The 25,620-nt window shown below is 37.3% G+C and overlaps 1 protein-coding gene across 2 annotated transcripts in view; it reads left to right on the top strand.

Annotated features, from left to right (window-relative positions):
• The window catches only part of VPS45 (vacuolar protein sorting 45 homolog), a 70,978-nt gene that overhangs the window by 32,935 nt on the left and 12,423 nt on the right, over positions 1–25,620 (top strand). For both annotated transcript variants that reach the window (NM_001244994.1, XM_085020648.1), the window contains 1 exon segment: positions 6,668–6,799. In NM_001244994.1, coding sequence (NP_001231923.1) covers positions 6,668–6,799 — 132 coding nt within the window.

The raw sequence follows: 25,620 nt of genomic DNA, 5'->3' as shown, positions 1-25,620 counted from the left end.
AATGGCATAACTATTCATGAGGCAATATCAAAACTTTCTAAGATACATTAGATAGAAAATCAAAATGCTATAATATCCCTTTTGTGTAAAAAAAAAACTATATAAGCGTAAATGTGGTTGTGTACATATGTGTATATAAATAAGTCTATGCTTGATTATACAAATATACATAATATTATATATATGCAAGCACATATGTTTATGTATACAGGAAATATTTCTGAAAGAATAAACAAGAAATTATTAATAATAGTTGTCTCTGGATATTGAGACAGTAGTTAGTTGTATACATATCTATCCTTCGCACTAGGTGTTGAATTAAGTATTATAATCTGAAATTAAGAAATTTTGTTAATATTTGGGTTTTTCACAGTATTTAACACAGTGCTTTACAAATAAGTGTATTTGTCAGATTTCTTATGTAGGCGTCTGTAGTAGTTAATATGACAAAATTTACAGTTGGAAACTAGAGAACAAATTTGGTTAATGTTACCAAAAAATTTAGATTTTTTGCAGTTTGCCTATACATTTTGGCTCTGTATCCACTTGGCCCCACCCTCAGCTCTAAGTCAATGTCTTCACCCTGGATCATTATCTTGTCTTTTTGCCTTTTCTAGGGCTGCTCCCGTGGCATATGAGGATGCCAGGCTATGGGTCTAATCGGAGCTGTAGCCGCCGGCCTGTGCCAGAGCCACAGCAACACAGGATCTGAGCCATGTCTGCAAACTACACCACAGCTCACGGCAACACCGGATCCTTAACCCACTGAGCAAGGGCAGGGACCAAACCCACAACCTCATGGTTCCTAGTCGGATTCATTAACCACTGAGCCACAACAGGAACTCCTGGGTCATTATCTTGAAGAGTCACTGATTTTAGTCATTTTTGTGGTAGCTTAAGTCTCATCACAATAGAACTTCTTGGTTTTGTTGTTATTGTAATATGAAAAAATATTAAAGGAGATCTGACAAAAGCACAACTTTGCAAAACCATGAACAATTGTAGAAATGTTTTAGTCTTGGGAGTTCCCGTCGTGGCGCAGTGGTTAACGAATCCGACTAGGAACCATGAGGTTGCGGGTTCGATCCCTGGCCTTGCTCAGTGGGTTAAGGATCCAGCGTTGCTGTGAGCTGTGGTGTAGGTCGCAGACGTGGCTCGGATCCCGCGTTGCTGTGGCTCTGGCGTAGGCCAGAGACTACAGCTCCAATTGGACCCCTAGCCTGGGAACCTCCATATGCCGCGGGAGTGGCCCAAGAAATAGCAAAAAAAAAAAGAAATGTTTTAGTCTTTAGCTTTAAACTAGTGGTTAACCTGTTTGACCATATAGCTATCTCCTCAAATTGGGTTTGATCTTTCTCCACAGATGGGACTCCCACATATCCTATTTATCAGGCTAATTTTTTGTTGTTGTTGTTCTTGCTCCAGAATTGCTTCTTATCCCTGATAAAAACAAGCAGCTTAAACATGTGGTGAAAAAATGGAGCTATCTGGTCATACATTCCAGAATTAGTTCAAAAAGGAAGTACTCTTTCTTTCACATTTACACAAATTTAGTAGAATCCTGTTATTTTTATTTCTTTAAAAGCAGCAGCCCTGGAGTTCCTGTTGTGGCTCAGTGGGTTAAGAACCTGATACAGTGTCCATGAGGATGTGGGTCCAATCCCTAGCTTCACTCAGTGGATGAAGGATCTGGCATTGCCACAGGCTTCAGTGTGTAGGTTGCACATACAGCTTGGATCTGGTGTTGCCCTGGCTGAGGGGTAGGCCAGCAGCTCAGCTCTGATTCAGCCCCTAACCTGGGAATTTCCATATGTTGTGGGTGCAGCCATAAAAAGATTAAAAACAAAAAACAAACAAACAGCAGCAGTCTTTTCTCATTGGCCTTTTTCCCTGTAGTCAATGCTCATATGATCTATCATATGAGCATTGACTGTAAGTACTACATTCAAAAATTTGAATTTCACCCATAAGTGTAACAATCCACAAAGTAGATAAAATACTGTCTCTTAAAAGTTTGTTTTCTGCTTAATTTAATGATTAGTGATTAAAGTAATAATTTCCAGAAATACTGTATGTGAAAAAAATTTTGTTTATTTTTCTAATAAGATATAAATTGGGTTGGGTTCTCAAGGTGTCCTTGTATATCTATATACAGCATGAACAGGCTGCTGTTTTTTAATACTTGCTATCTTCATTAATTAATGCTTTTGGTTGCTATGGTAAATTACAGAGCACAGGAAGATGTATACAAGGAGTTGAACTTGTATATTCCACTTAGCTTCAACCATCACATAACAATGATTTGCTGTGTGTTTTACTGTTGGCCTCACCAGAACATCTGCTTTAAAAATTCACCAGGGAAAGGAATGAAAAGGAAAAATGTCAGGGATTTTTTTTTTTTTCATTGATGTTCCTCCTTAAGCCATCCTGACTAAGTAGTAGGATGCTCAGAAAAACATTTATTAATGTTTTCAAAACCAAATGTGACATAGTCATTCTTGGTTACACAATTATTTCAAGCTCTAAGAGCTTATCCTTATATGTAAGCTTTGTCCTCACATTAATATAACCTACACCCACAGTTACCACCCATGACATTTTCTTCCCTCTCCAGCAATACGAAAACACTCTGGCACCCTGAAATTATCATACTAAAGGACAGTGTTCTCTGGCTATGCTGAAACCTGCTTGAATTTATTCCTTCCCAGTTCTTGCCTTTCTTTTCCATAAGAGACAGATGTATTCTCAAGGTAGGTGATAGGCAGAGGGCAGCTATAGAAAAGCAACATCATTTTCTAGGATGAGCCTCAGTGTTCTGCTCAGCTGCTTTTTAAATTGACTTATCAGATCAGGAGTTCAAAAAAAACATGTTACTGTTTAGTTCCTCTAAGCAGTCACTGTTCCCCTGATCAGGGAAAAACCACCTTCCCTTCTTCTCAATAATCTGTGTAATTCCTAAGTATTTACTAAAGATAAACTACATAATGGGGCTCAGGCTAGATTTATCCCCCAACATAAAGAGCACTGCATATGGAAACTTAATGTAAAAAATACTCATTTTCTGGCAAATACTCACTTCGGTTTTGAGGATTTTATTATTTATGAATACTATCAGAGCCTTCTTTTCCTGCTGTTTTCCACCTGGGTTGGCCCTAGATAGTTACAATTCCACATTTAATCACTGACCAAATACTGAAGAGTCTACATTTTTTGTGTCTTCTATATCCAGTCCCTCCCCTCCCCTCCCCTCCTGGTTTTTCTTTAGTTCTAACTTTCATATCTTCCCAGAAGTCTTACAGTAGCCTTTTGTTCTCCAGATTTTCCTACCAGCAACCTTCGGTTCATTCTTAAATAGCTGCCAAAATTGTCCTTCAAAAAAGCAAATTTGATCATGGTAACATGTTACTGTTTAGTTCCTCTAAGCAGTCACTGTTCCCCTTATCAGGAAGAAACCGCCTTCCCTTCTTCTCAATAATCTGGCATGAATAAAACCCTTCAGTGATTTCCCCCCATGGTCTATAAGGTCCAAGATTCTCCCATTCTTTCTCTCACTATATCTGCAACTTATATGCTTAACTCCAGCCATAAAAGAGGAGTTAGGATGGCTCCAAAGTTTTTGTCCTAAGCAAATGAAAGGATAGATTGGCCATCGCTTAAGATGGGGAAAGCTATATGTGGAACAAGCTTTGGGGAGATGATTAGGGATTTGAACATGTTGAATTCAGCAATAAACTAAACAGCCAAGAAGAAGTGTCAAATAGACATTTAAATCCAGCATTTAGGAGAGAAGTCTGGGCTGGAGATAGAGATTTGGGAGTCATCAGCAGAAAAATGTATTTAAAACCACAAAACTGGGTGAGGTCTTCTAGGGAAGTGCAGTTCAATAGAAATTTCTACCATGATGAAAACTGTATATATTCATGCTACCTATTAAGGTAGTTACCACCTACATGTGACTGTTCAATACTTAAAATATGGCTGGTTGCACTATAGAACTGAATTTTTTATTTTTTTTTAATTAATGTAAATTTAAATAGCCATATGTGGCTAGTGGCTACTACATCAGACAGAGCAGATCTAGGGAGTAAGTGTAGAGAAAGACCGATGACTGGGTTCTGGACACTCCACCATTAAGAGATCAGGGAGATAAGGTGAGACCATCAAGGGACACTTGTCCATCACTTAAGATGGGGAAAGCTCTATGTGAAAAAGTGTCAACTAATGAGGTAGGAAGAAAAGCAAAAGAATATGATATCCTGAAAACCAAATGAAGGAAATGTATTGAGGAGGAGCAAATGATCAACTTAGTCTAGAAGGACCCCAAAAACCTTGATAATTCGTACATTGTATTGACAGGAGAAATAGGCACTTTCCTGAATTGCTGGTGGAATGACATCTGTGGAGCAACTTGGCGATACTACCAAAGTTTAAAATGCACAATATGCCCATACAACTACGTATAAAGTGCTTCCATTTGTGTGTATATATATACATGTAATATGTATATTATATATTAAATATATATAATATGCATGTATCTTACAATATAAATATGTATGTAAATACTACTATAAACATAGGTAGTATCTCTGAAATGCTATGCCTAAGAGATTAATAGTGTTTGCCTTTTTTGGTTTTTTTACAATATGCCCTTTTGTATTTTATACCATGTGCAAACATTTATCTAGTCAAAAATAGTATATTTTGGGGGTACCTGTCGTGCCTCAGTGGGGACGAATCTGACTGGCATCCATGAGGACGCAGGTTTGATCCCTGGCCTTGCTTAGTGGGTTGGAGATCTGGCGTTGCCACGGGCTGTGGTGTAGGTCACAGACGTGGCTCGGATCCTGCATTGCTGTGGCTGTGGTGTAGGCCGGCAGCCACAGCTCCAACTCGACCCCTAGCCTGGGAACCTCCATGTGCCACGGGTGTGGCCCTAAGAAGACAAAGGAAAAAGAAAAAAAAAAGCGTATTTTAAAATAGCAGAAAATGATCGTAGGAATTCCCATCATGGCTCAGCAGAAACAAATCTGACTAGCATCCGTGAGGACGCAGGTTCCATCCCTGGCCTTGCTCAGTGGGTTAAAGATCTGGTGTTGCCGTGAACTGTGGTATAGGTCAGATCTGGCGTTGCTGTGGCTATGATGTAGTCCAGAAGCTACAGCTCCAACTCAACCCCTAGTCTGGGACCCTCTATATGCTGCAGGTGTGGCCCTAAAAATACAAAAAAAAAAAAAAAAAAAAAAAAAGAATGTAGAATATATAACAGTATGTAACACTTAGCGCATTGTAGTGCTAAAATACATTGTTTCAGGCGGGTAGTCTTTGATGAAGCTCATTTTGTCTTAAAAGGAACTTTAGCATTTCAAAACCATAATTTTAAGTCCCAAGTTCATATAAAAATGTCATGATTGACTCTACCAAATCAATTGCAGTATAACCACCCCATCATCATTGGGAGCCTTTATTCTCCGTCTCTGCAATTCGTATTATTCAAACATTTTTAAATAGCCACAAAATATATGATTCTGTTTTTGTGAAGTCCAACAAGAACAAATACTTTCTCAATCAGTGATTCCTTTAAGGTGTTTTAGGAAGATGGCAAGACAAAGGAAAAGTGGGGTTTTTTTTCCCTCATGATTTATATATAAGCATTACATCATTTGATTTAAAATGTTTCTACTTAGTTTTGTGCTGTGATCTCCAAAATGGATGCTTCTGCTTGATGTCATTTTAAATAATGTTCAGTAAGTGATTTAACAAAATTATTTGCCTGCTAAGATTAAGTAATTTTTATCATCTCTTGATTGCATGAGAAACTAACAGTTTTGAAATAACATGACCTTCCTTTTGTTGATATCCACAGAAGGATCTAAGAGGAGGGCCACTCACTTTCGTTATGAAGCCATTTTGATAAAGACTGAAACACAGTAAAACTATGCAGTGTGACTTAAATGATGCTAGTGACTGAGCTGATGTGTCAGCATGTCCAGTATCAAAACTACACCCACGGGTTTTTTGTTTTGTTTCCATGGTTTCTTTTTCTTAGTTTATCAAAGGATTGAGGAACAAAGATTTTAAGAGGAGGTGGAGTTCCTAGAAATGCCATTAATTTTTGTGTCCCATTCTTTTTTTGCACTCCAAATATTAAATGTTTCTAGTTCCGGTGTTGCGGGGACATCCAAATATACCAGTATTTTCTGAAATATTTTGAGGTCCTTGGACAGAGGCTATTGTAATGACACTGTACTAAGTATTTGACAAAGGGCTTATACATGAAAGGAGATGTGTAGTACAAGCATAAATTACTGCTATATTGGTATCATGTCACAGTGAAGTACTCTTCAGCCTCTTGAATATAAAAGAATATTTCTACATTTGGTTCCAGCAAACACTATTGTGCTATTCTGAAATCCACAGCACAGAAATTATAAGACATCCGCTCATAAACAGAAAGCAAATCACTATTCAGCATTTCCTGCTCTGTTTCCTGCCAATTTCAGATAATTAAAACTTTTTTTAAATCTTTTATTCTATTCTGCTTTAATTCTGCTTCCTTTACCAAAAAAGAAAGATTCAGAAATTAAAACTGTATGTATAATAGTAACAACAAATCTTTGCCTTTTCCCCCCTCATCCTATGATATTAACTATCTTCATTATTGTAGACCTCAGGATATCATTGTGTTTATAATTGGAGGAGCCACCTATGAAGAGGCTCTAACAGTTTATAACTTGAACCGTACCACTCCTGGAGTGAGGATTGTCCTGGGAGGAACTACAGTGCACAACACAAAAAGGTAAGGGAGAACATTCAGCCCCATAACTCTGTCCCGCTTTCCCAGAGAGGAAGGCTTAAATTCCCTTTATGTGGGAAAAGTAAGGTCAATACTACTGCTGTAGACCAAAATGCATCAGTTCTGGAGTTCCCACTGTGGCTCAGCAGTGATGAACCCAACTAGTATTCATGAGGATGTGGGTTCGATCCCTGGCCTTGCTTATTGGGTTAAGGATCCTGCACTGCTGTGGCTATGGTGTAGGCCAGTAGCTGCAGCTCCAATTTGACCCTTAGCCTGGGAACTTCTATATGCCGTGGCTGTGACCCTGAAAAGCAAACAAAAAACAAAATGTGTCAGTTGATGGAATAATTTAGAGTTTGTTTGAGATGAAGGAGCATAAATTACCTTAAAGACCTGGAGGGTGAGGACCAACCTGCACTATTAACAATTTTGTTTCCTGTGTACCAGACTGGCACTTTAAAGGTACCTAAACATAATAGTATTGAATTCTGTGAGTTCTTGTTTTGTCAGTTAATTACAGTCATTAAATAAATATTTAGTAATAGGAATAGAAAAATGAATAAGATAAAGATCCTACCTCAAGTAAGTCATTGTCTATTAGGAAAGATAGAACATAAAAAATAAGAAAACAAGTGCCTGAAAAGGGGGATAAAAGAGCCATGGATTCTCAGAATGACTAAGAGAAATTAGCAGATGTTTTGTGGAGAAGATAGTGTATAAGCTGAGACTTGAGGAGAAAATGGACATGTGGCGGGAAAGCACATTCTAGGCAGATTTAACCACATGAATAATTTATGGAAAACTATAGGCAACATAACATAGAAAAAAAATAGCAAGTAGTCAATTAGCTAGAATGTATGTAATAAGTGAGAAGGTTGGTTGAATGCTGTAGAAGGCCTTGAATTCCATGCCGAAGAATTTCTTTCTACTTTCTTGTGTAGTAAATAAGGAATCATTGAAAGTTTTTAAGCAATAAAATTATAAGAAGGCCACAGTATTTTAGGAATATTAATTTGGAAGCTAAGGGTAGGAAAGACAGAGGAAGAGGGAACTAGAGACCCATTGCATAATAGTTGAATTTAATGATCAGGGGATCCTGAGAGATCCATGCTAAGCCATGTATCCATGGATACATGGAGGGTATTAGAGGTGTTTGTGTACTTTTTCACTTTGTATTGTTATCTGCCTCATAGTACATTCTGTTTTATAACCTGCATTTGCAATCTATTTCTTTTATGAATTGCCAGTTCATATTCTGAACAAGAATTTTATCTGTATAATTAAGGATGTTGACTGCTTATCTGTTACATATTTTGCAAATAAAATTTTCCTCTATTTGATTTTTTTAATAGTTATTTCCCCAATACAATTTTTTTTTGCTACTGTACAGCATGGTGACCCAGTTACACATACATGTACACATTCTATTTTCTCACATTATCATCCCCCATCATAAGTGACTAGACATAGTTCCCAGTGCTACACAGCAGAATCTCATTGCTAATATTTGATATTTTTATTTTATATTATTCACAGTGTTTTGTTGCAGAAAACTTTACTTTTATGTAGTCAAACCTACCAGTGATTTCTGCCTTTGATGTCATGCCTAGAAAGTTCTTTCCCAGCCAAGATTATATAAATACTAACCTGTATTTTTTTCCATTATTTTTAGGACTTGTATTTAAAATTATATATTTATAATCTGTCAAAATTTTATTTTGGTGTAAACTATGCAGTAGAATTTCCTTTTATGCAGAAATGTTACATATATATACATACTTCCTTACATGCAGAAAAGAATACAAATGGTAAGCAGACAGCTCAATGAAATAGTGCAAAGCGAGTGCATCTGTGTAACCACAACACAGATCAAATAATAGCACCTCTAGAAGCCTACCTTATGCCTCATGTCCCCTCTTTCACACAGCCCCACACTAAATAATAGCTATTATGACGTCCATTGTTTTATATATATTTTGTTCTGTTGGTTTTTGTTTGTTTGTTTTGCTTTTTAGGGCCCCATCTACAGCATATGGATGTTCCCAGGCTGGGGGTCAAATTGGAGCTGCAGTTACCAGCCTACAGCACAGCCGCAGCCACAGCAACGTGGGATTCAAGCCATGTCTGTGACTTACACCACAGCTCACGGCAACACTGTATCCTTAACCCACTAAGCAAGGCAAGGGATAGAACCTGCATCCTCGTGGATACTAGTTAGGTTCATTACTGCTGAGCCACAACAGGAACTCCATGACTTCCACTATTATAGACTAGTTTTACTTGTTTGTAAAAGATACTTGTTGAATGAAGAAGCAGAGTTTAAAATTAATCCAGTTCTGCCTTTCTCACAAATAGATGCTTAGAAGGATCTCTAAGCACCTTCCTCCCAATTTACAGGCCATCATTGTGCGGCATTTTGGTACCACTTTGTTTTTATGATCCCCAAATTAATCATTATTATTTTCAATAGTCAGTATTTGTTTATATTTGCTCACATATTTGCCTCCCCCTTACCCTTTTATCCTGGTCCTTCTTTCTTTTTTTCTTTTTTTAAATTTTATTGGCGTATAGTTGATTTACAATGTTGTATTAAGTTTCAGGTGTACTGCAAAGTAAAAACAGTTATACATATATCATATACCCATTCTTTTTCAAATTCTTTTCCCATATAGGTTATTACAGAGTACTGAGTAGATTTCCCTGTGCTATACAGTAGGTCCTTGTTACTTATTTATTTTATATGTAGTAGTGTGTATATGTTAATCCCAACTTCCTAATTTATCTCTCCTCCCAACGTTTCCCCCTCTGGTAACCATAAATTTGTTTTTAAAATCTTGGAGTCTGTTTCTGTTTTGTAAATAAGTTCTTTTGTATCTTTTTTTTTTTTTTTTGGCCTCAAGTTTCTTCAGCTAGTGCTATTTTAAAAAAATTTTATTGTGGTATAGTTGATTTATAATGTTGTATTAGCTTTAGGTTTATAGCAAAGTGAATCAGTTATCCATGTAGATATATCTATTCTTTTTCCCCTTATAGATGATTACAAAACATTGAGTAGGACCTCCCCCCCCCCCCCGTCCCATACAGTAGGTTCCTGTTAGTTATCTACCCCTATATAGTAGCGTGCAGGTGCCAACCCCATCCTCCCAATTCATCCCTTCCCACCTCAGTTTCCCCTTTGTAACCCTAGGTTTGACCTCAAAATATTTGAATCTGTTTCTGTCCTATAAACAAGTTCTTTTGTATTATTTTTATTAGATTCTACATATAAGAGATATTATATGATATTTGTCTTTCTCTTCCTGGCTTACTTCACTTAATACGGTAATCTGTAGGTCTATCTATGTTGCTGCAAATGGCATTATTTCATTTTTATGGCTGAGTAATATTCCATTGTGTATATATGTGCCATATCTTTCTATCCAATCCTCTGTCAGTGGACATTTAGGTTGTTTCCATGTTTTGGCTATTTTAAATTATCATTTTCATTAGAGTCCACCTATAAGTGATATCACATGACATTTCTCTTTCCGTCTGACTTGCTTCACTTAACAGGATAATCTCTAGGCACACCCATGTTGCTACAAATGCTATTATTTCATTCTTTTTTATGGCTAATATTCCATTGTATAGATGTACCACATCTTTATCCATTCTTCTGTTGATGGACATTTAGGTTGCTTCCATGTCTCGGCTAATGTAAATAGTAGTATAGTGAACACTGGGGTTCTTTTGAAATTATGGGGTTCTTTTAAAATTATGGTTTTCTCCAGATATATGCCCATGAGTGGGATTGCTGGATCATATGGTAGTTCTGTATTTAGTTTTTTAAGGAACCTGGCCCTTCTTTCTCATCCAGTTTTCTTCTTACTAAATAACATCTTTTAGTAGTTCTTTCAGATGCTGGTCAACCTGATGTTTTTATCTAAAAAAAAATCTCTTAGTTTAGCTAACTTTAGAATTTCAGGCTGAGAGGGTTTTTTTTTAGCAATTAGAAACCAGAAGACAGTGGAATACTATTTTCAATCGTTGCTATTAAGTCTACTCTCAATATAATTGGTTTTTGTTTGTAGGCAATATTTTCTTCTCTGGCTCTTTTTAAGATTATCTTTTTGTCTTTGGTGTTCCTATTTCAGTATTATGTATCTACATATAGATTTATTTTGTTTGTGTTACTTTGTATGAAAGTACATATTTGGCATAATTTCTGGAAATTTTCTAGTTCCTGTTTCCTTGAATATTGCACCTTTCCCACTTCTTTTTTCTTATTCCGGAACTCCTATGGGCTGTGTGTTAGTCATTCATCTATTTTTAATGTCTCTTAACCTCTTATCCACCTGTTATTTCTCTGTGCTACCTTCTGTGTAATTTCTTTCATGTTAGTATTTCAGTTAAGTAATTCTCTCTTCAGCTATGTCTTATCTGTGTTTAATTTGCCCATTCAGTTTTTAACTTTAAAGATAATATTTTCATGCCTATAACTTCTATTTGCTTCTTTTTCAAATTTGCTTGATTTTTTTTGTTGTTGTTAATTTCTTTTCTTCTTGTGTTTTCAAATTGTTCTTTAACCACATTAATTCTATAATCTGAAGTGCTTGGAGGTCTAATTCTGCTGTTGTGTCTGCTGACATTAGCTCATTATGGCTCATTTCTGCATGTGTTCTATAATTTTGGACTACAAGTTATCTTAAAGAAGGTTTTACCTATGGGACTCATGAGAGGCCTAAGTTGAAGAAATATCTCTTCTGCATAATTTTCTTTCATTTAGGCCAGGTACCCAAAGAGATTATCAGTTCAGAACTTTTTTTTTTTTTTTTTTTTTTTTTTTTGTCTTTTTGCCTTTTCTAGGGCTTCTCCCACAGCATGTGGAGGTTCCCAGGTTAGGGGTCGAATCGGAGCTGTAGCTGCCGGCCTCTTCCAGAGCCACAGCAACTCGGGATCCGAGCTGCATCTGCAACCCACACCACAGCTCACGGCAACGCTGGATCCTTAACCCACTGAGCAAGGCCAGGGACCGAACCCGCAACTTCATGGTTCCTAGTCGGATTCGTTAACCACTGCACCACGACGGGAACTCCAGAACTTTTTTTAAATGTTAATTTCTATACTAAAGGGTTCCTGAACCAAGCCTATACTGGTTTATTTCAGGTTTCCTTGTGATCTCCCTGTGCAGATAGATTTTTGTTTTTCTAGTCCCTATTTTCAGTGAGGGCCTCTGAATTATGAAAGAGTCTTCATTCTAATTCCTTTTCTTACTGAGGCCTAAGCCCTGGCTCCTGACCGTCTTTGGCTATTAGAATACAGTTTAAAACTAAACATCTCTGTTTTAATGTTTTCAATAATTTAGATATAAAGATTAGAAAATATTTTTATATATTTCTTTTCTTTGCAATTTAGTCATATTGCATACAAACAAAACTGCATATATTTTCAGATATGCTTGGCTAATTAATAGTACTGTGAATAAAACTGCATTTTACTATTAAAGGGGGGGAAATCTAAACATCTAGATTTTTCCTCAAATTGGTGCCCAGATCCTGAGAAAATAAGCTTTAATGCAAAATTAAGAAAAGAAGGCAGCTTTTGCGAAAGTTTTAGACTAGACTCTTCCAACTAGTCAGCTCAGTATTTCTTTGTCTGACCTAATAATATGTTAAGTGTTACTCCAAATTGCATTTGAGCCGATATCTTTAGCAATAGAAGGTTCAATAAAATCTTGACCAGGGAATTCCCATTGTGACTGAGCAGTTAACGAAACCAACTAGTAGCCATGAGGATGTGGGTTCAATCCCTGGCCTCATTCAGTGGGTTAAGGATCCAGCATTGCCGTGAGCTGTGGTGTAGGTTGTAGATGCGGCTTGGATCTGGAGTTGCTGTGGCTGAGGCATAGGTGAGCAGCAGCAGCTCCAATTTGACCCCAGCCTGGAAACTTCTGTTTGCCACATGTGCAGCCCTAAAAAGACAAAAAAAAAACAAAAAACAAAACTTGACTGGGATTGTTTACTAGCCCCTGAACAGTGAAACTTTTAGGAAGAGGGAGTTGCTATGGTAATTGTCAACCTAGAAAAAATATGTTTGCAATATATAAATGTTCTAAGATCTGTTTTATAATTTACTTTCATAAATATATAGCCTGCAGCAATAAGTAAATAGTGAGATTTATCATTGTCAGTAAGAAGATAGTGGAATTTGTATTTCAGAGACAATTATTATAAAGGCTTAAGTAATTGAAAGCAACAGTTTCAGCTTTTAGAGAAAAGGCTCAATTTTCATGATGAGTGTGGACTACCTTGGGTATTACTAGACTATTGAGTAATTAAGAGTTCACAGCTCTTAAAAAAAAAAGAGTTCACAGCTCTTAATACATATTGAAATTCTAGATTATCAGTAAATAAAAAGGTTAATACTTTTCTAAAAAATCAGTTTTAGGGGTTCCTATCATGGCACAGCAGAAACGAATCTAACTGGGAACCATGAGGTTGCGGGTTCAATCCCTGGCCTTGCTCAGTGGGTTAAGGATCCAACATTGGGGTGGGCTGTGGTGTAGGCCAGCAGCTGTAGCTCCAATTGGACCCCTAGCCTGGGACCCTCCATATGCTGCAGGTGTGGCCCTAAAAAGCAAAAAAAAAAATCCATTTTATACCTAGATACAGTAGGGCTGCTATGAGCTAGCAGTAAAAACCTTGATATGGGGGAAGAAGTTGAGCAGTTTGTTTCTGTGAACTGTTAGGGTTTAATTTAATTTTTGTGGGAGTCTGCTTATGCAATTTCCTTTTAATACACAGATTATTTCTTAAGGAAAAGTTGAAAGGAATAAGTGACGAAGACACAGCCTTAACCTCAAAGCTCTAAGCATGGACGTATTATTTTGTGACTATGGCCACCAGGAAACAGTGTATGTCTTTAGATGTGCTATGATGAGTGGCTTCCTCTTCTTATATCTTGTAGTTGGGATATTACTTGCTGATACAGAAGCTGCTATCTTTCCAGAGTGGGAAATGCCTGTTACAGGATATTTCTGGAATACAGGACATTTAATTTCCCTGATCTATTCAAGAAAATTTTAGATTACTACAGATTTATTTTGCAGTCATATTCCAGCACTACCACTTATTAGTTTATGATTTGGAGCAAGCTACTTAATGTAATAGGTAGATGTGTCAAAACTGATCTCTTACATCTTAGAATATTACACATAGCTCTCATGTAGCTGTTTTAACAACCTTCATCCTTGGATACATTATGTTTCTAAATACATTGAGATTGCCTTTACTGTAAATTGAAACAAAATCTTAGTTTTAAACATAACCAAAAAATAACAAATAACAAAAAGAAGAAGAAGAAAAGGGGGAGTTCCCTGGTAGCCTAGCAAGTTGAGGATACAGCATTGTCACCACTATGGCTCGGGTTGCTGCTGTTCTGCAAGTTCCATTCCTGGCCTGGAAACATCTGCATGCCCCAGGTGCAGCCAAAAACTAATAAAATAAAATAAAAAACAATTCTTTTCTCCCCTCCCTGGAGTATTTCCAGAAATGAACGTAACTTTTGGTGAGAGGATAGGGCCTGTGCATAAGTAAGGTAAGTTTTAAGCCAGAAGGTACATGAAGATATATGTCCTTTAGATTTTTTTTTTTCTTTTTACGGCCACATCTGTGGCATATGGAAGTTTCCCGGACCAGGGGTCAAATTGGAGCTGCAGCTGCAGCCTACACCACAGCCACAGCAAAACCAGATTTGAGCCTCATCTGTGACCTACATGGCAGCTTGTGGCAATGCCAGATCCTTAACCCACTGAGCGAGGCCAGGGACTGAACCTGCATCCTCACGGAGACAGGTGCTTTAACTGTCAGGTTTAATTCAGGTCCTTAACCTGCTAAGCCACAACAGAAACTCCTGTCCTTAGATTTTAAAAGAAATATACATAAGTTGAATCTGAAATTCAACTTGCCATTCCAAGTTCGAATTTAAGAACTTACGTACCTCTCTAAGGATCTTATTTCCTTAAAACAATTCTTTTGTGACAATATTTTTTAGTGATTAAAGCACTGCTCACAATGAAGCAGAATTCTACAGGCCTTTCATAGTTACATGATTTGTTTCTATAGGACCTTCTCTGATTAGGCGTAATCATAATTATCTTTGTTTAGATTCAAACACTATTTAAAATAGAAGGTGTGTGCTTGCTGCTAAGACACCAAGGAACTTTGCAGAAGCTAATTATCTCCTTAGCAACATTCTTAATAAAACTGCCTTCTGAACAAAGAGAGTCAATATTTTCTTCTCTCTCCATAGACATATAAAGTTTACTACGAATTCCATATCACCTTCCCCTCTTTTATACATAATGAAATACAAAGAAATAAAGATAGTAACTGATCACAAGAACCTCTTTAAAGGCATAATTTTCAGCCCTTTTTGAAATCAGAGAAGCTTCCCTGAAAAAGGATCTAGGTAATGGATTCAGCAGTGATCTAAACACATGCATGTGTTTGGCCTAAGCAATTAGTCCGTATGTTTCTAGGGTCCATGCAGGTTTGCAGTATGCAGACTGTCTCAGTATTTGCCCTTATGGAAGTACTTCCCCCAGACCTTACTACTTCCCTCTTCATTTGTCTGTTATAATGGCCCAATAGACCTCAACTGGGGGCGGAGAATAAATCAAATTTCAATTTCTAGAATTATATATGACATGAATCGCTCTATATCACCACGAGCATTTTTACCAAAATCTATGTGAAAGTCAGAAGTCATATTGCCCTAGTTATGTGTTCTAGAATAGATATACATTTATTGAACAAATGAGAACAGCAAAAGTTCAATGGTTCACTCATTCAGGAAATATTTACTGAATATTGGGATACCTCTGTGAATAAAAGCAAAGATCCTAATCCTCATGAAGCTTACATTTTAATGTAGAAGGAGACAGAAATAAACAATAACACATATATTTTATAGTCATCAGGAGATGATAACTTCTATGGGGGGACAAAAAGGCAGAGCAAGGTAAAGGGAAATCGGTCGTGCATGGAGGCAGTAGGGGTAAGTCACACTGCTCAGTATGGTGTCAGAAAAGACCTCATTAAGAAAATGAGATTTGCGCAGACTTGGAGGAGGTGAGGGAATGAGCCAAACAGATGCCAGGAAGAACATCTCAGTTACAGCAGGGCAGTGTCCTAAGGCAGGATCATGCAGTGTATTCAAGGAGACTGGAGATACTGGATAGCAGTCAGAGGGGTATCAGGTACCTGGTGGTGGAAGGCCTTACAGACTGTTTTGAGGACTGATTTTCACGATGAGTTAGAGAGCACTGCAGGACTTTAGGAGTTTAACAGTTTTATTGAGATAAAATTCACATACCATATAATTCACCCGTTAAAGTGTACAATTCAGTGTTTTTTGGTATGTTCACATTTATGTGCAACCACCACCACAGTAAACTTTGTAACATATTCATCACTTCCAAAAGAATCCCCCCAGGCCATAGAAAAAAGACCAAAAACAAAAAACAAACAAACAAAAAACAAGAATCCCCCCAGCCCTAAGCAACCCCTAGTTCACTTTCTGTCTCTATAGATTTTCCTGTTCTAGACATTTCATATAAATGGAATCATATATAGTTTTTTGTGAGTGGCTTCTTAATGTAATATTTTCAAAGTTCATCCATGTTGTAGCTTCTATCAATACTTCTTTCCTTTTTACAGATGAATGATATTTCATTATATGCATATACAATATTTTGTTTGTCCACTTGTCAGTGAGAGACATTTGAATTGTTTCCATCTTTTGGCTATTATGAATAATGCTACTATAAGCATTTACATACAAGTTTTTATGTGTATTATAGAGTTGGGACAGAACCATGACATCTGACTTCTTATATTTTAGCAGGATCACCCTGGCTATGAAAGCTAATGTGAATTATGAGAAGTATTAATTATCTTAAGTGTTCAGAATGAACATGGGTTATTATAAAAATGAAAATTCCTAGACATATATGAATGAGCTATACACATTATTTATTCTCATATAGAAGACCCAGTCATTATTCTAGCTGTATTTCTGATTACATGTTCATGATCCTACCTCGCAAATAAATGATTTGTGTTTGTGTTTTGAGCTGGCTTGCCTTATCAGTTCATAACTCAGTTGAGATTAAAGAGTTCTGGTCCTTGCTGGCAGCAGTTGACATGTTGGGTTAGCTGTGTGAGCTGTGAGGCCAAGAACTAGATCCATATGGATGGAATTGTTATCCCGATAGAAGAAATCCCTCTGTCTTCTCAGAATATAGGACGGAAGTGGAAGAGAAGAGGCAGCTGAGGTGAATGTATTAGTCAGTAGTGCTGCCAACATTGCCTGAGCCCCGCCTCAACTGTGGGTGAAGTGAGCACTTTGGTCTTTCCCAGTACTGTCAGTTCAGTACTTTCTTAAGACTTTTGATAAGGAGGAAAGTGACCCTCCATCAACAATCCTCTTATTGCCAGATTCACTTTCAAATCAGTAATAAGGGATCCAGCTTAGTCACTGCTGTGGCTCAGGTCACTGCTGTGGCACAGGTTCAATCCCTTCAGCATGCCAAGGGTACGGCAAAAACAAAAACAAATCAGTAATAAGGACTACACATAGTAGGTTCTCTATAATACTACTGGATTCAGTTAAACCCTCCTTAACTATAAACCTGCACAATAATTAATGGTCTCCTTTTTCAATTATTTTCTAACTAGCAAAGACAGATGAAGAAAAATAGGCTTCCCTCCCCGAAGTAATTCATGCTCATTGTACTAAAAAAATGAAATATTAAAGTCAAAATCATTCACCATACCACACAATTCAGAGCTAACCACTGTTAATATTTTGGTGTATTTTCTCCTAATTTTTTTTCTTTACCTGGAGGTTTTTGAGTTTTGTGTGTGTTATGTTTTATTTTTGACATAATTAGAATCATGTTACACTGTCTATAAAGTTTTGTACTTGTTTTACTCACTTTTAATTATATTGAGAACATTTTACTATGTTATTAAATTATTTAAAATAATTCTAATGGCTCAATAATTTCAATTTTAAGGATGTCTCTGTTTAACCATTACTATTCAACATTTAGATTGTTTATAATTTTTTCCTTGATATAATTACTGCAGTGGGGCATTCCCTTTGTGGCTCAGAGGTTAACAAACCCAACTAGTATCCATGAGGTTGCGGGTTCGATCTGGATCCGCCGTTGTCGTGAGCTGTGGTGTAGGTCGAAGAGGTGGCCTGGGATCACAGAGTATTGCTGTGGCTGTGGCACAGGCTGGCAGCTGTAGCTCTGATTCAGCTCCTGGCCTAGGAGCCTCCATATGCCATGCGTGCAGCCCTAAAAAGCAAAAATAAATGAATAAATAAATACTGCAGTAACCATCTTGTGTATTGATAAACGCTTGTCCTATCTCTAAATTCAGTGAAGCAGTCTCAAATATTTCTAGTAGAAGCATAAATCCTTAACTTTTCTGGAAAGCAATTTGACATTATGTTCTCAAAGGTATGGGGTTGACTTCATGGCTCCTGTTGAGGTTTTTTTAGTTTCTTGATTTTTAAGAAGCCCTGATTCAGGTGGTGGAAATGTTCCATATTTTGATTGAGGAAATGGTTACATGATGATATATGTTTGCCAAAATCATCAGGTGATATCCTTGAAATTGGTACATTTTACTGCCTATGAATTATGTCTCAATTTTTAAAGTTAAAATTTAAAAAACCCCAAAGCACTGTGGTACCAAACTGACACTTTTTCCTTTATATAATCAGAAAGATAAAAAGATAATTTAAAAAGGAGTAATTTTCTCACTACGTATTTCAGTGTTATTTAGTGCCATGCCCTAGAACTGCCAGGTGTTATGAGCACATGATTTGAGAAACACTGATCCATAGCAACTCCGAAGAGGGGATTATGACAATACTAAGTAAAATTTAGGAATTCCCATTGTGGCTCAGTGGGTTAAGGATCCGGTGTTGCTGCAAGCTGCAGTCTAGGCTACAGATGTTACTTAGATCCAGTGTTCCTGTGGCTGTGCATAGGCCTGCAGCTGCATCTCCGATTCAGCCCCTAGTCCAGGAACTTCCATATGCTGCAGGTATGGACATAAAAAGAAAAAAAAGAAGTAAAATTTATTTAGCACAAACTATGTGTTAGATACTTTTTAAATCTTTATTGCTGTCCAGAAAGGTAGCCACTAGCCTCTGTAACTATTGAGCACTTGAAGTGTGGCTAGTCTAGTTTGAGGTTTCCTACTCAAATGTATTTTAAGTATAAAATACACATTGTATTTTAAAGACTTAGTACACAAAAAATGTAAAATATTTCAGTGATAATTTTTAAGGTGATAATTTTATATATATATATGGGTTAAATTAATTTTACCTATTTCTTTTTACCTTTTTAATGTGGTTACAAGAAGATATAAAAGTACATAACCACTCACATTTGTGACTTGCTGTTACATTTCTATTGATAGTGCTGCTTTATTCATTAAATTTTTCCTTAATTCTCATGATAACCCAATGAGGTAGTTATTTTCAATATTATCATCAACCTTAATTTTCAGATGAGGAAATCGAAAACTTAGAGCGTTTAAGCACTTTGTCCAAAGTCATAGAGCTAGTAAGTGGCAAAGCTGGAATTGAACTTAGTTTGTCTCCATTCTGGGTACCTAAGCACTCAGTTAATCTCTTGCTTATAAATATCACATATGAGATAGGCAAAATATGTTTTTACTAAATGGACAAATGTGAAGCTTTCTGCCTACTAAAAATATTATAAACCAAAGCAGGGAAAAAATAGTACAAAAGTAAGGAATAACTTAGTTATTTAGTTTTAAGATTTTTGTCATTCAAAGATAATTAAGAATGAGATTTAAGACAGTGTTGCGCTTTGGATTAAAAATGACTAACTTAATTAACTGGTAGCAGCTGTTAGTTTCATTACTACCTGATATGATGCCTAAGCGTTGGTAATAACATAATTCTAACAAAATTGGGACATTAATGTTTTGTAGAGAGTACAGTGTGAGGCTTAGAAAACAGTTGGCATTTTGAATTTCTGCAAATAGATTTGGAGCTGGGAGGGGGCTGATTCATACTATCAGAGGCACTCTATAGATTTCTACCTAAACAAGTAACACTAGAAACTTGGACCTTCTCCTGTAACCACTAGTTGGTTCAATCTCTGAATTATTTACTGAAAAATTAGGATCCTGTGACAGAATTTGCATTTTAAAGGAGGAATCCAGAGGACACTTATTCATTTGTGGACATTTCAGAATCAGTTTTGACAACTGTTATAGCCATCACCATCTTTGTAGAGATTTTTGGGAGAGTTTACTTTTCTCATGTAACCAAGGTGTTAAGACACCATTGCCAAGAGCTGTGGTGGAGTGTATCACCTATCACTGAGTGCTATCATTTATTGAGTGCTGTTATGTGTAAGGTTCTGTGCAAGGTGTTAGAAAGATGAAGACATATTCTATATCATTTCTCAATGTCTAAATGAAAAAATAGACATATAAATGAATAACTCTGATAAGATGCTTTAAAAAAAAGTAAATTTAACCCAAGATTCAAATCTAGGTGTGTCCCCCAATTCCAGTTGAAACATATTTTTTAATTAAAAATATCTCTTTTTTTTTTTTTGGTCTTTTTGGGGCCACACTTATGGCATATGGAGGTTCCCAGGCTAGGGGTCTAATCGGAGCTGTAGCTGCCAGCCTACACCACAGCCACAGCAACACAGGATCCGAGCCTCATCTGTGACCCATACTACAGCTCACGGCAACGCCAGATCCTTAACCCACTGAGCAAGGCCAGGGATTGAACCTGCATCCTCATGGATACTAGTCAGATTTGTTTCCACTGAGCCACAACAGGAACTTCTAAAAATACCTTTTTGTTACAAAATCAGTACATAATACTCGTTGGAAAAAAATTTAACACAGCTAAGCAAAAAGAAAATAATAAAAAAATACCCACACTGCCATCATCACACCATTGGAAATGTCCCCATCTTGATATATAGCCTCTTAGATCTTTTTCTATTAATATATACACATATATGTTTAGTTAAAGTGGAATATACTATACATGTACTTTTAATGAAAATACTTACAGATTCATTTCAATGACTGAGTAGCATTCTATCATCTTATTGTGCCACAGCTTGTTTAACCAATGCTCAGTTTTTTGTTCACTCGACAAATATTTACTGAGCACTTATACTTTCCAAGAGCTATCTTGAGACTCGATATATAGTGGTGAACAAAACAAACGTTATTTGATATTCACTGCTTATAATTTTTCACTCTTAAACAGTGTATAACAAACACCATTTTATCTACACCTTTACACACCTGTCCATTTGTTCACTTGGAATAATAGTAATTGGGCATATACTATATGCCAGACAATCTGCTGACTTGATTACACATGTTATCTCATTCAATCTTCATAATCCACAAGGGAATGCTGTAGTCCCAGTTTTCAAGTGAAGAAACTAGAACATGGAGGAATTAAGTAGTTTGCCTTGGGGCATATAGCAAGGGGGTGCAAAGCTGGAATTCAGATTCAGATATGTGTGATCCTAAATTCCATGCACTGCTAGCAATATTGAGATGAAATTACTGCATCAGATTGTATAGACACTTTTAAGATGCTTACATTAGTAATTTGACAGGTAGAGAAGTTTTATATTTATACCTGCACACCATGCCCTTCCAACCTTGAGTTCACTGCTCCTGAATCTTAAAAATAAACAAATTTAAAAATCATCAAATTTTTTTTTTTTGGTCTTTTTAGGGCCTCACCCACGGCATATAGAAGTTCCCAGGCTGGGGGTTGAATGGAGCTGTAGCTGCTGGCCTCCACCACAGCCACAGCAATGTGGGATCTAAGCTGCATCTGTGACCTACAGCACAGCTCACAGCAATGCCGGCTCCTTAATCTACTGAGCGAGGCCAGGGGTTGAACCTGCATCCTCCTGGTTACTAGTCAGATATTTTCCACTGAGCCATGACAAGAACTCCTAGAAGTCATCAATTTGTATGGAGAAAGTTGGTTAAAAAACAGTCAACTTCAACCCAAGTGCAGAGAAAGAAAAAAGAAACAGATAAACAGTGTGAAGCTAAAAGAAGAGATCAGCAAATGAGAGTCAGAAACAGAAACAGAGTCAAAGAGGTAGATGCTGTCTGGTTTCAAAGCAGCCTCCAGTTCCAGATTCCACCCGTTATGAGGCACTGATCTCCTTACAGTAGTTCAGTGATAGACTCCACCCCACCCCCATGTCACTGAGTACACTTTTTTCTTTTGCTTAAGCTAATTTGAGTGGGTTTCTGTTTCTTACAGGCAGAAGGTTGCATTTTAGGAAAATATTATCTTACACAAGTTTATAGTATATGCCTTTTTGTATAGCATGTAAGACCCTATCCAGTATTTGCATACTTGTTTCAATATTTGTTGGTTTAGACAATAATAACATTTTAAATAGAAGGAAAAGCTCAAAAAATAATAACTCTGTGTAGTGACACACAAGTAACTCATTTACTTCTTTATTCCCTGTATTGTCTACATTTTAATATTTTTTAATAATGAGAAAAAAATATTAAGATGTTCTACACATTTTTAAAAGTCAATTTGATGCCACTTGGGATTATTAGTAATGAAGTATCTGGTCTATTATCCTCTGCACAGCCCTGCAAAACTGTGTTGCCTCCCCCAACTGAATGATGCATCCTTCCAGACATAAGTTCTTTCACCAGAATTATCATTAGGACTTCTGGCTTGAATGAGACCTGTTATTTATAAATCACCTTTTGGTACTCTTTGGTCTTTTAAGAGGCAGTGTAGCATAGCAATTAAGAGCCAGGGCTCTAATGCCAGAGTACTTTTTTTTTTTCTTTCTTTGTCTTTTCTAGGGCTGCTCCCACGGCATATGGAGGTTCCCAGGCTAGGGGTCTAATTGGAGCTGTAGCCGCCAGCCTGCACCACAGCCACAGCCACAGCAACTCAGGATCCTTAACCCAATGAGCAAGGCCAGGGATTGAACCCACAATCTCATGGTTCCTAGTCAGATTCGTTAACCACTGAGCCACGATGGGAACTCCCCAGGCTACTTTTTTAAATCCCGGTTTTGCCATATGTCCACTTGTCTGCCTTAGACAAATTATTTAACTTTTTGTGCCTCAGTTTTCTCAATTATAAAATGGAGGTAATAATAGCTCCTTATATCATTATTATGACTATTAGATGATATATATATAAAATTATTAGAATAGAAACTGGCATAGGGTAAGCACTTAATATGTGTCATTGCTGCTGGTGTTATTACTATTATGTTTGTGGGAAATAAAGTCTAAAAGACTTTTGATATTCATCATCACCTCTGTCATCACCCATACTTCCAAATCACTTCTTTTGAAAACCCTTATTTTAACATAATTCAAGTACAGAATTATAGGGGGTTTCTGTCGTGGCTCATTGGTAATGAATCTAACTAGTACCCATGAGGACGTGGGTTCATTCCCTGGCCTCACTCAGTGGGTTAAGGATCTGGCATTGCCATGAGCTGTGGCGTAGGTCACAGACAAAGCTTGGATCCTGCATTGCTGTGGCTGTGGTGTAGGCCAGCAGCTACAGCTCAGATTTGACCCCTAGCCTGGGAAATTCCATATGCTGTGGGTGTGGCCCTAAAAAGCCAAAAAAAGAGAGAGAGAGCAGAATTATATTATTATCCCAAGGAGGAATATACTGAGGCAGTGATAAAATGACTATGAAGGTAGTTCAATTGCTAGATGACTTGTGATCTGTAGAGAAAAAGCTTTAGTAGCTTGATCTCCATTTGTGCTCACACAGAGTTCCCCTTTGAAACCTCCAGACTCAGTATCTCTGCAATTAATAGACTTGCATATAGTCTTCAACATCCATGCTTGCTGCAGTTAGATTATTTGGAGCTTTGTTTCTTGTTGGGTTTGGGGGATGGAGGGACTTTTTTGTTGTTTTGGGCTTAGGGGTTTGTTGTTGTTTTTGGTTTTGGTATGGAGGTCACCATCCTACTCCTATAGTTGCGCTTGCTCTGAAAAATTGCAGTCTTGAATGTTCCCAGTGGTAAGAAAGTACATCCATAGCTCTCTTTATTCTCAGATGATAACCTCCTTTCATACCCCTATGTAACTGATACTATAGGCAGTTCAGTCTTTGAGGAGTCCATCTTTTGCCCTGTGACTAATGAATCCTTTCTCCTCACATGATACTCTGATGAATGATACATGCACAGTGCTGGATACATGCAGAATCCTATTGGTTGCTTTTTTGTCCTATTTCTTCATGGGGCAGAGGAAGCAAGGCCAAAGGCTCCTATTTATTTGCTTTGTTTTGCTTTGCTTTTTGTTTTTTTCATAAATCAGATGTCTTGTACTAAGGTGAGAACTGGGAAGGAGTAGCTACATTCCTCTTTTTTTGTTTTTTTTGGCCGCACTCATGGCATGCAGAATCGAGATCAAACCCACGCCACAGCAGTGGTACCAGATCCTTAACCCACTGAGCCACCAGGGAACTCCAGTATTTTAATAGGCAATTATATTGTTTGTAAGAAAGTGTCATAGAGTAAAGTAACCTCAATGGAATTATATATATTAAATTAAATATATATATATATATATATATTTGGCTTTTTAGGGCCACACCCACAGCATATTGGAAATTCCCAGGCTGAGGGTCAAATAGGAGCTGTAGCCACTGGCCTATGCCACAGCCACTGCAATGCCAGATCCAAGCCACATTTGCGACCTACACCACAGCTCAAGGCAATGCCAGATCCTTAACCCACTAGTAACCCCATGGATACTAGTCAGACTTTTGGCCACTGAACCACAATGGGAACTCCTATTCTTAATTCAGTGTTTCCTAAGGTCTGTTCTATAGAAAATTTGTTTCGGGAGATATTGATAATCCATTTAAAAAGGGTTCTTAGGAGTTCCCATTGTGGCTCAGCAGAAACAAATTGGACTAGTATCCATGAGGACGCAGATTCTATCCCTGGCCTCGCTCAGTGGGTTAAGGATCTGGCATTGCCGTGAGCTGTGGTATAGATCACAGATGCAGCTCAGATCTGGCGTTGCTGTGGCTGTGGCATAGGCCCCCTAGCCTGGGAACTTCCATATGCCATGGATGTGGCCCTAAAAAGACAAAAGGGGGGGGGGGGTGTTTCTTAGCCAGCTAAGTTTGGAAAATCACAATATTGTTCTCCCAGAAAGGAGAATTTCTCATGTTTATGTTAAAGGTTGTGAGAAACCTCAGAGTATAGAAATTTTTTAGAGTATAGAAGCTTTTTTTTAAATTATATCTTACTAGGGTTTTATTAAAGAATATATGTAGCAGAGTTCCCATCGTGGTGCAGCGGAAACGAATCCAACTAGGAACCATGGTTGCAGGTTCGATCCCTGGCCTCACTCAGTGGGCTAAGGATCTGGCATGTCTGTGAGCTGTGGCGTAGGCCGGTAGCTATAGCTCTGGTTAGACCTCTAGTCTGGGAACCTCCATGTGCCGCGGGTGCGGCCCTAAAAAACAAAAACAAAAATATAATAATGTATGTAGCATATAAGTTAGAAAACATAATAACATAATGAGCACCTTCACCTAAAAACTAGAAAATTGACAATAACATGAATCTATCTGTGTGTTCCACTCCAGTTATACTCCGTCTCCCTACAAGTGAGCTCTGTCTTAAATTTTGTGTTAAATTCTCTTGCTTTGATGAGTTGTATTTTTATCACAAATCTATATATTTCTAAACAATGCATTGCTTA

Source organism: Sus scrofa, chromosome 4 (genome assembly GCF_054392235.1).
Source record: "Sus scrofa isolate SSC_HxYL_T2T_F1_AM1 chromosome 4, Sscrofa_HxYL_maternal_Yorkshire_Landrace_v2.0, whole genome shotgun sequence".
NCBI classification, from domain to species: Eukaryota; Metazoa; Chordata; class Mammalia; order Artiodactyla; family Suidae; genus Sus; species Sus scrofa.
The sequence above is the reverse complement of the archived record's forward strand: the minus strand, read 5'-3'. Positions and strand labels throughout refer to the sequence as shown.